This window comes from Bos grunniens, chromosome 17 (assembly GCF_055505025.1).
Source record: "Bos grunniens cultivar Pamir isolate PY7600 chromosome 17, Bosgru_T2T1.0, whole genome shotgun sequence".
Taxonomy (NCBI): Eukaryota; Metazoa; Chordata; class Mammalia; order Artiodactyla; family Bovidae; genus Bos; species Bos grunniens.
The window spans coordinates 61,660,184-61,673,632 of NC_141181.1; the positions used below are offsets into that span (position 1 = coordinate 61,660,184).

At 49.6% G+C, this 13,449-nt stretch overlaps 1 protein-coding gene across 25 annotated transcripts in view; it reads left to right on the forward strand.

Moving 5' to 3' along the window:
- The window catches only part of TPCN1 (two pore segment channel 1), a 60,559-nt gene that overhangs the window by 19,114 nt on the left and 27,996 nt on the right, over positions 1–13,449 (forward strand). For 18 of the 25 annotated variants that reach the window (XR_015144604.1, XR_015144602.1, XR_015144598.1 and 15 more), the window contains one exon: positions 9,137–9,264. The exons of 6 other annotated variants lie outside the window; for them this stretch is intronic. Coding sequence is in view for 11 of the 19 variants with exons in the window: in XM_086348082.1 (XP_086204208.1) it covers positions 9,137–9,264 (128 nt within the window). In the remaining 8 variants the exon portion in view is untranslated. Of the gene's footprint in view, positions 1–1,073; positions 1,485–9,136; positions 9,265–13,449 lie in introns of those variants that run through there. One more of the 25 variants, XM_086348098.1, reaches the window with a different exon arrangement.

Below are 13,449 nucleotides of genomic sequence, written 5' to 3' on the forward strand. Positions count from 1 at the left end.
GAGGGGCACAAATGGGAGAGAACTTGGGGGTTCAGGGTTATGTAATTTTTTTTTTTTTAATTTGGCCCTGCTGGGTCTTAGAGTTGTGCCATGCAGGATACTTAGTTGAGGCATGTGGGATCTAGTTCCCTGACCAGGGGTTGAATCCAGACCCCCCTGCTTTGGGAGCACGGGTCTTAACCCCTGAACCACCAGGGAAGTCTCAGGGCTACGTTCTGTCTTGAAGAGGATGTGCATGGTATATGCGTGCCTGTGTGTGTGTGAGAGAGAGAGAGAAGGGTGGGGGGTGGGCAGAAATGCATGAGGTTATGTACATGTAAGAGAAGGAGAATGAAAGGAACAGGATTGAAAGGAGAGAGGGACCTCAGTGTAAACCTGCAAAAGAACTGGCACCGCCTCACATCCTTTCTGCTCAGAGCTGCCTCCCACGAGGAGCTCATATGCCTTTTATCCAAAGCACCCTCTTGCCCAGGCCCCCAAGGAAGGCCCCAGTGACCTACCCAGCCCTAGCGGACCCTGCGCTTGCTGGATGTTGGGGGTGGGTCACAAAAGCCCTGTGTTCCCGCCCGTCCTTTCCCCATCCACCCTGGTGCTGCTTTATAGCCGGCATATGGAAACTGTTTCTGTTTACCCAGAGCCACCCCGATGCTGCTGCACGCTGTGCTCCAGCGAACGGAAACCTTGGATTCCCCGCAGGGTCGTTTGAGAGGCTGCATGCAAAGCCGCCAGCTGTTTTGCAGGGAGTGTCTGGGCCCTGTTACATCAGCGTGGTGGAAGCGTTACCATCTGTGCAAACAGGTCATCCTGGTTTATCTGCCTGTCCTCTGTGTGGGGAACGCCTCTCCTACTTGGAGGCAGCTTTTGTTGTTGTGGTTGTAGTTACGCTGTTTTGTATTCCACCGCCTGCCAGTTCAGCCGTTTTCTTTCTGTTCCTTATTCTCCACGTTCGGCTCCCCAGGCTGATTGCCAGGATGTAGGGAGGGGAGTTTGGGAGTAGGTGTTGCATAAATGTTTAGTGGCGAAGGTCAGCGGGGCCTGAAAAGGCTGCAGACCAGCTTTACAGGAGAGCTCTTTGCCCAGGACACCCGGAGTACAGAACAAAGTGTTTTTCTCTTCAGGGACTGGGGTGGGGGTGACTTTTCCCAGAGGCACAGAGTGGGAACTTCCAGGTTGCCAAGAGTGTTCAGCTTTCTCTGGCCCTTTTCAAACCTCCCCGGAGCGGAGAAGCTGGTTGGCTTCTAGGAGCCAAGGAGCTAGCCAAGAAGACTGCCGCTCCCACCCTCCTGTGCTGCTGTGTATCTTGTTCCCCCACTTCTTTCCTCCCATTTCCAGCTGCCTCCCAGGAAAGGCGGAAATGCAGAGGCGAGGGCCAGCCATCATCTTCCTGGAGGAGGCAGCGGAGGGCCAGCTCCCTGACAGCCCCATGAGAGGTCATCCCGTCTCCTCCAGCTGGGCCCTTGTGGTATGCCTTGACCTGGCCGTGGGTGAGTGTGGCATCAAAGGTGATACCAGGATCAGAGATTGGACATGTTGATCCTTACGGGGTCTCTAATCACTGGTGTGAGGGCGGGTCCCTGATCGCAGGCCGGGGTGGACCCGGGGCGCTGTATGAGAGCCCTCCAGACGGCCTTGTCCAGTCTCTCCCTGTGCAGGAGATGCCCTGAAAGTTGCATCACCCACTTTTTACGTGGAGACCTGGTGGGGGGGGCAGGGCGTTGTTTCTCCCAGGAAGTGCAGATTCAGCCCAGGTGGATAGGAATAGAGCAGGGCTGGGCTCCAGGTCGCCAGGGCAGTGGGTGCTCACAGTCAGCGGGGTCTGAGGCTCCCCAGGTGTGACCTGGAGCAGATTCAGTGGGCGTAATGCAGGGACCTCCACAGCGACACGGGGACAGACCATTCCCTGGGCATCATGCTCAGTAGTGACCAGTCAGGGGACCCTGGGATTCCCGTACAGCCTCACCTTCTGCTTCAGTGGAGTTCACTCCGAGGAAGCCTGCTGGATGCGTGCCCCCCATCTGAACTACAGGCCCACAGTCTGACCTCTGACCTGCCCCCTGCACCAGCCCCCTCCCCTCTTCTCTCTTTTACCCTAGCCATGTTTCCTTTTGGGAGGCCGCCGACCCTCTGAGCATCCCTCATCCTCAACAAGAAAGCACTTAGGGGCTGGAGGGTTTCCATTGCTTCTTTGGCCACTTCTCCAACCTGGAAAGTGGGAGAACGGGGCAGGGAATCTGTAGTTAACCCCCCTTCCCTCCTCCAAAAGAGGTGACTTCCCTGGTGTCCAGTGGCTCTGGACTCCCATTGCAGGAGCCCCGGCTTCCATCCCTGGTCAGGGAACTAGATCCCACACGCCACGAACTAAGAACCCGTGCAGCCAAATAAATATATTAAAAAAAAAAAAAGAATTAGACCCCGCAGTCCCCAAGCTCCTCCTCTTGGCAGCGCAGGGAAAATGCTTCCGGTCTTGGCCGCTGGGCTGCCCACCGCCTCTGAATGAAGACTGCATGTGCAAGGAGTGGGCTAGACCGTGGCTCCTGCCTTCCATGTCACCCTTTACGTGATCCCTAAATGTGGCTCCCCAGCTGCTCCTGCTTGGAACGTGGCGGGGTAGGGGGGGCTCTTGGAAGTCACCTGTGGCTTTCTTGAAACTCCCTGCTGTGGCCCTTGTCACCGAGGGCCTTTCAACCCTGTCCTCGAATCACAGTCAGCAACAGGCACTCAGGCTTTACATCTGGAAAGCCAGCCAAGTTCTGTGTTCTGAGTAAGAGGAAGGTTGACTGATCAAAAGCAATGAACAAAGTCCTCCCCGCTGGAGGGTAGGACTCTCTGTTCTGTCTCTTCAGCTCTTTGAGTCCTGTTTCCCTTTTGGAAGGTTCTGCCTGAATTACTCTTGTGTAAAATCGTCCCTCTTGCACAAATCCTCCTAAGAAGGATTTTTGGAAAGGGCAGAGAGGTCATGTCATACCCCTTCTTACCACCTGAGGGTGCTCCCCACTGTGCTCTGGACGAAGTCTGCACACCACGGTGGGTGTGCTTCTGTCATCTTTGGGGCATCTTTCACTTCATTTCTGTTCAGATATATGTGTGGAGCTTTTGCACATCACGCCTGGCCCTGTTCTGGGCTCTGGGGACACCACAGTGACCAAGACAAAAGCCCCTGAGTTCATGGAGCTGATACTCTAGGCAGGGAAGCAGGCATCAGGCAGGCCCACAAGTTAAGTCTGTGCCCCTCTCCCAGACGGCGATAGAAGCCCAGGAGGAAGCGGGAGGCCATGTGAGGAGGCCGGGGCATGGCGGTGTGCCCGGGGAGGCCGGAGGCAGCCTCTGTAAGATGACCTTCAGGTGGACACCTGGGAGACGTGACCAGGCCAGCCGTTCAAAGATCCGGGGGCAGGGCTGAGGGGACAGCAAGTGCAGAGGCCGTTAGCAGAACGTTCCAGGCCTGTCCCAGGAGGACAAGGAGGCCGGCGTGGCCGGCGTGAGGGGTGACTGGGATGAGACCTCAGACCGGGTTTCCTAGGACCTGCTCCCCCCAGAGGAGGACTTCCGAGTTTTCTCAGGAGCTGGAGGCAGTGGCATGTTTGGGGCAGAGGAGCGCTACCACCTGGCTTAGGTTTTTAAAGGATTACTGTTATACTGAGCTAAAAAGTTTACTTAAAACACATGCTCTGACCGGTGTAGAGAAGAGATGGGCAGAGAGGGCCAGGACGGGGAGCCAGACCAGCAATAGGGGTGGTGCCCGGTGGGGTGAGGGGCTGGGAAAGTGCAGACAGTATCTGGGAGGGTCACTCCACATGATGAATGAGGGGGGACGTGAGGGGATGAGCCTCCTGAATCCCTGGGGCCTCTCCTGCCCTGGGGTTCTCTGCCTGTACTGTGCTCAGTCGCGTCTGACTCTTTGTGACCCCCATGGACTGTAGCCCGCCAGGTTCCTCTGCCCATGGGATTTCCCAGGCAGGCGTACTGGAGTGGGTTGCCTTTTCCTCCTCCAGGGGATCTTCCTGACCCAGAGCTTGAACCTGCATCTCTTGCATCTCCTGCATTGGCAGGCGGGTTCTTTACTAGTACCACGTGGGAAGCCAAGGTACAGTCGTTCTGTTCAGCACTTGTAGGTCAAGAAAGACACTCCCAGCTGGCCAAGACCTTCCGCCTGTCCGCCAGTCACTCGTGGCCCTCACCGGCACATCCCAAGGGCTCTGGCCCATGGGAATGATGATCTGTGGAGGCCCAGTCACTTTTCTCTTTGGTTTGTGTCACTCAGGGCTGCACACAGCAGTGGTCACCCTGTGGCAGACCACCATCCACATTACTCTAGTGAGGGCTGAGTGACCAGAGTCTGTGGTGGGGAGACCTCTAGACAGGCGGCCAGGAGGCCCGGGTGCTAGAGCTGGCTCTCTGATGGATCAGCCCTGGTACACAGGTACACTCTCTGCCGTGACCTCCATCTCTAAGAGATGGGCATTCAATTAAATGGTCTCTCCAACCCATTGCAGACCTAAGCATCATCCTTTCTAAGACCCTGGACCTGACACTCATCCTTCTATGATGGACAGCAGAAAGTCCTCCAGAGTCCATGGAGGGAAACCCCATAGTCCATTTGTTCAGTCACAAAGCCGTATCCGACTCTTTGCGACCTGGTGGACTATAGCATTGCAGGCTTCCCTGTCCTCTACTATGTCCTGGAGTTTGCTCAGATTCACGTCCAGTGAGTCTGTGATGCTGTCTCTTCAACCATTTCATCTTTTGCTGCCCCCTTCTCCCCCTGCCTTCAATCTTTCCCAGCATCAGGGTCTTTTCCAGTGAGTCGGCTTCAGCTTCAGCATCTGTCCTTCCAATGAACACTCAGGGTTGATTTCCTTTAGGATGGACTGGTTTGGTCTCTTTGCAGTCCCTGCACTTTGGTTAAGCAGGGGATTCTCAGCATAGACCCTGCTGACCTTCTAAATGTGTGAAGCCTGGGTGAGTTCACAGGTCTCTCTGGGCTTCCTGTATCTCACCTGTAAAATGGACACAGTAATGGATGTTATTATGAGGATGAAATTTACAGTGATACATACATCATGCTGAGAGTAGCCTGGCACACAGAATATGCCCTGGAAGTGTGTTTGTTATTTCAGCAGAAGCCGAATTGATGAGGTCTGGGCTACATAGATTTGTAGGGCTGAGGTTCGTTAGGGTGGGGGTGAGACACGTGTGCTAAGAAAGACCCTTGTCACCCTCTCCTTGCACCACGGCAGCCTTGGTAGAAGGCTTCTGGTAGTCAGCAGGATCCAGGCGGCTGGGGTCTGCACCAGTTGTAGCAGGGCTGGCCCACGGGTAGCTCAACTTGCTTTGATAACCGCCCCCCCGCCTCCTCGCCCCAACACACACACATGAGAGGAAGTGCTGGGAAGGCTCACACTGGGGGATCTCCGAGGCAGGGGCTCACGCAGATGTTTCTGTCTAGCTCAGGCTGGGAAAGTGGCACTAATGTCCCCTGCCATCTGTGCCAGCCATTGCCACCCACCCCGCACCAGCACCACTCTTTACGTAGGACTGCTGTGTCCCAGGCGCCGGCTCCTGCTGTGTGGAGGGCATGGAGGATTCAGCACAGGCACCCGAGATCCCAGCGCCAGCCAGCTGCCTGCCTGTGTTTCTCCTGCTCAGGAGTCACGTTTGGGCTCACGCTTCCCTGATCCATGAAAGCGGGTGGAAGAAGGTGGTTTTGACCTTCCCCAGGCTCCACCTGGGGCTCAGTTCTTTCAGAAATGGGCACAGGGATCAGAGTTAGGAGATCCTGGCGTTGGGAGAGCAAGACCAGAATGAGAAGGGCTGGCTGCAGTCAGATGTGATGGAATAGCTGCCGTATTTTTAATCCTTTCAGCCATGGCTTATCCTCCTTTCTGGGCCTCCAGTTCTTGAGAGGCATGCTTGCATGCGTGCAAAGGCACTTCAGTCTTGTCTGATTCTTGGTGACCCTGTGGACTGTAGCCTGCCAGGCTCCTCTGACCACGGGGTTTCTCCAGGCAAGAGCACTGGAGTGGGTTGCTGTGCCCTCCTCCAGGGGATCTTCCCAACCCAGGGATCGAACGCGCATCTCTTATATCTCCTGCATTGGCAGGCGGGTTTTTTACTGCTAGCGCCACCTGGGAAGCCCCTTGAGAGGCATGCAACCTACCAATTAGGAGCTAACCAGCCTAATTTGGTATCCAAGCCCTGCTTCTCACTGACTGCATGACCTCAGGAAGGTACTTAATTGAAGTGTCTTGGAGGAGAAAGGCAAGAGAACAAAGAACAGGTGGGATAAACATGCTGTAAATTGCAAGATGATATATTTAAGCCTAACCATATTAGTAATTACATTAAATGTAAATAATCTAAATACTCCAATTAAAAGGCAGAGTTTTTCAAACTGGAGGAAAGAAGCAAGACCAAACTATATGCTGCCTATAGGAAACAAAGTTTAAATAAAAAGACACAAAGAGATTAAAAGAATGGATAAAGCTATAATAATCACTAATCCAAGGAAATAATCAAAACTGGAATGGATATTATAATCAGAGACAAACATTTGTATATTTATAGACTGCATTATATATATGCATATATGTGACTCAAAATTTTAAAAAAGAAAATAATGTAATAAACAGGTAAGAGTTGGAGACACTTCAATTAAGTTGTACAAATGGCAACTAAGCATATGGAAAGATGCTCAACCTTATTAGTCTCTGAGGAAATCCAAATTAAAAGCATTGGAATTAAAACAATGCAGTAACATCACAATATTTTAGGATAATTAAGACTTAAAGCGGTTACTTCCCTGGTGGCTCAGAGGTTAAAGCATCTACCTCCAATGCGGAGACCTGGGTTCTATCCCTGGGTAGGGAAGATCCCCTGGAGAAGGAAATGGTAACCCACTCCAGTATTCTTGCCTGGAGAATCCCATGGACGGAGAAGCCCGATAGGCTACAGTCCACGGGGTCACAAAGAGTTGGACACGACTGAGTGACTTCACCTTCACCTTCAAGACTTAAAGCAGTGAGTGTATCAGTTGGTGGTGGGGAAGTGGAAGACCTAGAACTCTCATTTACTGCGAATGGGAGTGTAGAACGGTACAACCACTTTGGAAAACAGTTTGGTAGTTTCGTAAAAAGTTAAATGGGTGATCTAGCTATTTCACCCCTTGGTATTTACCCCCAAGAAATGAACACCTACATCCACCTACACCTACAAGTCCTGTACATGAATGTTCATAACAGCTTCATTTGAAATAGCCAAGCATTGGCAATGGTCTAAGTGTCCATCCATGGGACTTCCCTGGAGGTGCAGTGGCTAAGACTCCTAGCTCCCAATGCAGGGGGCCCAGGTTCCATCCCTGCTTGGGGAACTAGATCCCGCATGGCACAGCTAAAAATCCCAAGTGCCACAACTGAGACCCATTGCAGCAAAATAAATAAACAGTGGGAAAAAAAAAAAAAAAGCTAAGACTTGTTTCTCCATGCCATGGCATATATCAGTGGACATACTTGAGTGCTGTGACAAGCCCAACTCAAAGAGGCTTAGGTATAAAAGGATCTTTGTGGGCTCAGATTTTGGAAATGCTCTGAGGTAAATTTCAGGCATAGCTCGATCCCAGGGGTGTAACTCAGGCAGGTCTTCCCCACTTGGTGGCAGAAGCAGCCTCCAGCAGCAATAGGGAAAGAGCTCCCCAATCCCTCCACACACACACACACACACACCTTTCTAAACTGGTCCTGGAGAAGTTCTAGGTTCGTTGGCTAGACTTCGGTCAGCACCATTGGCTGAACCAATACCTGTCTGGGGTAAGACAGGGGCAGGCTGGGGCGGGTGTTGAGGGGATCTCATTGCACTGGATCAGCTGCCAGGGGTGGAGGTGGCCAGAGCCGAAGAATAAGGACAAAAAGTAGGGAGCGGACACTCAGACAGACAGGACTGAGTTACCAGAAGGAAAGGGCATGGGTCTCAGCAGGGAAGAGCCACGGATGACCCTGCACCAGGCAACAAATCCAGTTATTTTTATTTTTCTGACAAGGCAGTATATTAACATGCTTCTACAAGTCAAAAGTCATCAAAAAGATCACTCCCTCTGAGCGACTTCCACCCCGTTCTCTCCATCCATTGTGGGTAATCAGTTTCATCAAGTTCTAATTTATTCTTCCTATTTCTTCCGTTAAGATAAGTAGATATCTCTGTGCTTTCTTGTTTTTTTCCCTTATTTACGCAAATGATAGCATTGGCTGTGTGCTTTTTTTATACTTGCTTTCTTAACAGGAGAAAGAAAAATTTAATTGAGGTATGGTTGATACACAACATTGTATGTTTCAGGTGTATAATATAGTGATTCACAATTTTTAAAGGTTATGCTCCTTTTAATTTATAAAATATTCCTTTGCTGCACAATATGTCCTTGTAGTTTATTTATTTTATCCATAGTCATTTGTACCTCTTAATCCCCTCCCCCATCTTGCCCCTCCCCCTTCCCTCTCCCCATAGAAACCACTAGTTCGTTCTCTGTATCTATGAGTCTGTCTGTGTTGTTGTATTCACTAGTTTGTTTTAGTTTTAAGGTTCCACACATAAGTGATCTCATAACAGTATTTGTCTTTCTGATTTATCTCACTCAGCGTAATACCCTCCAGGTCCATCCATGTCGGAAGAACATTTTTGCTAGACATACTATTCTTGCTGTCGTTAGTATTGGGTTGGCCAAAAAGGTCATTTGGTTTTTGCCAAAATACGTTACCCGAACGGCCTTTTCAGCCAACCTAATACACGGGCATGTGTAGACTTATGTGTGCTTAGTCACTCCATTGTGTCTGACTGTTTGTGACCCCATGGACTGTAGCCTGCCAGGCTCCTCTGACCATGGGGATTCTCCAGGCAAGAATACTGGAGTGGGTTGCCATGCCCTCCTCCAGGGGATCTTCACAACCCAGGGATCGACCCCAGGTCTCTTGCATTGCAGGCGGATTTTTTACCGCCTGAGCCACCAGGAAGCCCAAGTATATATAAGGGGGTGTTGACTTATATAATAGGATATGAGTGAGAGCAGGTGAATAACTGCCAGCCTTCTCTCTGGTGAATGGTGTCTTTTTATTCTCTCAAACCTGGGTTGTAAGTGAATCTCCTCTTGCAGATGGAGGCAAATATACCGTCCACGACTCCCAGGCCCCCAGTCTGAGCTTAGAGGGTGAGAACTCCCCCTCCAGCCCCACTGGACATGACTGGGAGATGAATTATCAAGAGGCAGCAATCTACCTCCAGGTGAGTATCTCCCGGGCAGCACCTGGCCCTTCTTGCCACGTGTTGGTGGAGACGGGGAGCCAGGCTCTGTTGGATGCATGCCCAGAAATCCACTTCTGGCTTTGGTGCTCCATGTGTGAGCTTCTCATTTCATAAGATCACACCGGGAGAGCCAAGCTGGCTGTGCCCGTGGGCTTGTTCCCAGGACCCGGTGTGTGGCCCTGCCTGCCCCCAGGTTCTCTAGTCTGTCCATTTGGCTGCCCCCTGCCCTGCTCCCTCTTCTGGAGAGGCTGGTTCTCAGGAGGGAACTCGTCTATCTGCTGAGTCCAGCTGACTCAGTGTGCAGGGTCTGGAGATGTTTATTCTTCCTGTTTCTCCTGCTGCTGCTTTCATATTTGCTATTCCATGCTTGGTTTTTGTTTTTAAACAAATTTTAAATTCTTTATAATTCTGTCTGGTAAGTGTATCTTAATTTATTTAACTATCCTGATAAGGTTGGATATTTTCTCTTTTTATATTTCCCTTACTGTATATTATGCATTTCCCTGTTATAAATTATAATATGAGGACAATCTATGTCTTCAGCTATTTCTCTCTTTTTCTCTTTAATATCGAGGATTATTTTATTAGGAAACACTCCAAGAAGTAGAATCAGTGGGTCGAAGGAATCGACATTTTTTAGGGCCTTTGGTATACAGTATTGAATACTCTCAAAAGGGAATATTGCCTGTTAACTGCTAATCTCACTGTCTATGGCATTTTCACCTTAATCTTGTCATTTTTGTCACTATAAGATTTCAGCTTCTGCTGAAATTTCAACATTGAATAAGGATTTGGGTGAGGAAATGGGATTTTTCTTAAGTTCATTTGAATGATCACTTTCCCCTAATCTTTTTTTCCTTTGAAGCAGCTCTCCCTTTTAAGTATTTGCTTTTCTATTTTCAAAGAAAATTTAATGAAATTCAGATACTTATTTGATAGCTGTTCAGGTGTCTGTGTGTTTCTCACGTTTTATGGCTGTACTTCTCAAGGAATGGGTTTTGATTCAGGTTAAGGCAGAAATTATTCAGGTTAGGTAGAAATGTTTTTGGGAGATTTTAGCAAGCTTGGGCATGCCTGTTGATGTTGCAGGATCACTCTATACACTGTCACCCTCTCTAAGGTTGAACAGGTGCTAGATAAGAGGCCAGGATGGATCAGAATACAGAATTAGAATCACTGCTTGGTAATTGCCTCTTTCCTTAAGCAGGTGAGAACATTAGTAATAAAAATGGCTATCATCAAATAATAAATGCTGGAGAAGATGTGGGGGAAAGGGAACTCTCCTACACTTTTGGTGGGAATGTAAATTGGTACAGACATTAAGGAAAACAGTATGTAAGTGTCTTAAAAAAACTAAAAATAGAGCTACTATATGATCCAGCAATCCCACTCCAGGACATATATTTGGAGGAAAAAAAACCCTCTAATTCAAAAAGGTGTGTGTACCTCAGTGTTTATAGTAGCACTATTTACAATAGCCAAGGCATGGAGACAACCCAACAACCAAGTGCCCCTCAACAGACAATTGATTTGAGAAGATGTGGTATATAATACATACACACACATATATGAGCAGTGGAATATTACTCAGCCATAATAAAGAACGAAATGTTGCCATGTGCCATAGTGTGGATAGACCTAGAGAATATTACTAAGTGAAGAAAGTCAGCTAGAGAAAGAGAAATATTATATAACTTCTAAGTGGAATCTAAAAAATAATACAAATGGATCTATATACCAAAAAAAAGACTAAGTTAAGTATGTACTTGCTGATCTCTCTAACAATCTTACCAGCAGTTTGGTCATCTCCCAGTTCATACACCTGAGACTCCCGGGGGCTAGTGAGTCCAAAGCCAGCCAGCTGGTAAACTGCCAAGCTTGGATTTAAACCGTGTCCATCCAGCCTCCGAATGATGTTCTTTCTTCTCTACGTGGTAGCCACATTTCTGTACCTGACCTCATGTAGTCACTCAAAAATGGGCCATGTCTTTAGGGGAAAAGAGGTTACAGAACAGAAGGTATCATATGGTGACTTCTAATATATAAGTTATATATAACTTTATGTAATGTGTGTCTATGTATGCACAGATACCCATTCACATCTGGAAACTTATTTGTCAGAATATTAAAGGTGATTATTTTTGGCTGATGGAATTTTTACTACCTTATAATTTTGTGTATTACTTGAATTTTTTTTCTTTTTTACAAAAAGATGCATCCTCTTGTAAAATTAAAACTAAAAGCAGAGCTTGGATCCCCATGGACAGCGGTTTCTGGCTTGGAGGACGGTGTTAGCAGGCGTCCGATAGCTGTTTCCGTGCTTGCGGAGGGGCTGCAGCACAGCCCCTGAGCCAGCTTGTTAGTGTGCTTGGGTGACTGGCCCCTCGCTGTTCTGCGGCTATCTGGTGCCTGTGGTTTCCTCTCTTCCTAAATTTACCTGTTAACTCACTCACCCACAGGAGCCGTGTGTTCGGAGCTCCTGTTGCCTCCAAGACCCTCCTAGTTTTCTTTGTGGACTTCTGCCCCAGGGAGCAGAGATTAAAGGCCTGGAAGTCACATACCGCTGGCCTGGCTTCTTATTTTTCCTAATCATAAAATTTCCTAGTTCGTGATCAGCCTCTAGGAAATAAGGCAAGTGTTCTTAGTGCACACGTGCTCAGTCATGTCCGACTCTTTGCGACCCCATGGACTGTAGCCCACTAGGCTCCTCTGTCCTTGGGATTTTTCAGGCAAGAGTACTGGAGTGGGTTGCCATTTCCTCCTCCAGAGGACCTTCCCAACCCAGGGATCGAACCCAGGTTTTTTGCGTCTTCAACATTGGCAGGTGATTCTTTACCACCGCACCACCTGGGAAGCCTTAGCATCGGAGTCAGGATAGGGACCCAGATCCTATTTCACTTGGTCCTTGCTGGGGAAGGCCTCATCTTCCATCTGCCCTGCTGCTGCTGCTGCTAAGTCGCTTCAGTCGTGTCCGACTCTGTGTGACCCCATAGATGGCAGCCCACCAGGCTCCCCCATCCCTGGGATTCTCCAGGCAAGAACACTGGAGTGGGTTGCCATTTCCTTCTCTAATGCATGAAAGGGAAAAGTAAAAGTGAAGTCGCTCAGTCGTGTCCAACTCTTAGTGACCCCGTGGACTGCAGCCTACCAGGCTCGGTCCATGGGATTTTCCAGGCAAGAGTACTGGAGTGGGTTGCCATTGCCTTCTCCGTCCATCTGCCCTGAGGCAATTCCAAGTCCCCGAGGTCAGATTTGAGAGCTCCATGTCAGTGGTTTCCTCTTGCCAGACCTTCATCCCTGGCTACCTGTTGGAAGAAATTACCCGAGAATTGCATTTTCTAGAAGTCCAAGCCAGAAGCTCCCCAGGCAACCATGTGCGACCCCTGTGGCCAGGGCGGTGGTGGTGAAAACCACAGCCGGCACAGATCACAGGACGGGGAGCGAGGCTTGCCCAGCTCACCCACCGTGTGACTCCAGGATGTTTGTTCCCTGCCCTGTCGAGTCTGTGGTTTGCCTTTTATTTTTTTTTGATCATGAGGATAGTGATGTATCCGGCTTCAGGGAAGTGACTCGCTTGAAGTTCCGCTGCAAACCACAGCCAAGGTCAGAGCTCCCAGCCGACTCCCAGCTACTGGACAGTCCTCGGCCTAACAGGCGCCTGGAGAATGATCTCTTGCAGAAATGCTTCATCTTACCAAACATCTATTAAACGCCCACTGTGTGCACCAGACACTGCCAACTGAGGTCTTGACTATATCTCTTGCTCTCCCAGTTCTCTGTAACAAGCTTGGCGAGCTGAAGCCACCTCCAGCTAGCACAGGAGCCCACTGGCCAGAGCTCCTTCCATGGCACCATGTGCCACCTGGCCCAGAGACACTTCTTCCTGTTAACCTGGCTTTGTAACTTCTGGAGGAATCACCGGGCACGCATGTGTTAGTTTCACTTTTGCCAGAACAAGGGTTTATGAGGATGGTTGCATGTGGCCTCATCCCACAAGAGCCAAATATTGGAATAGTTGAAGGTCTGCCTGCATTCAAGAACACCCAGAATGCTTTTGGAAAGGCTCTGGGTGTCCCTTCTGGGGCTCTGACCCTTTTCTCCTCTAGAGATTGGAGCCAAGGGCAAGAGCCTCTGTTCTGAGTGTGCTGAGAGTGAACGAGATAG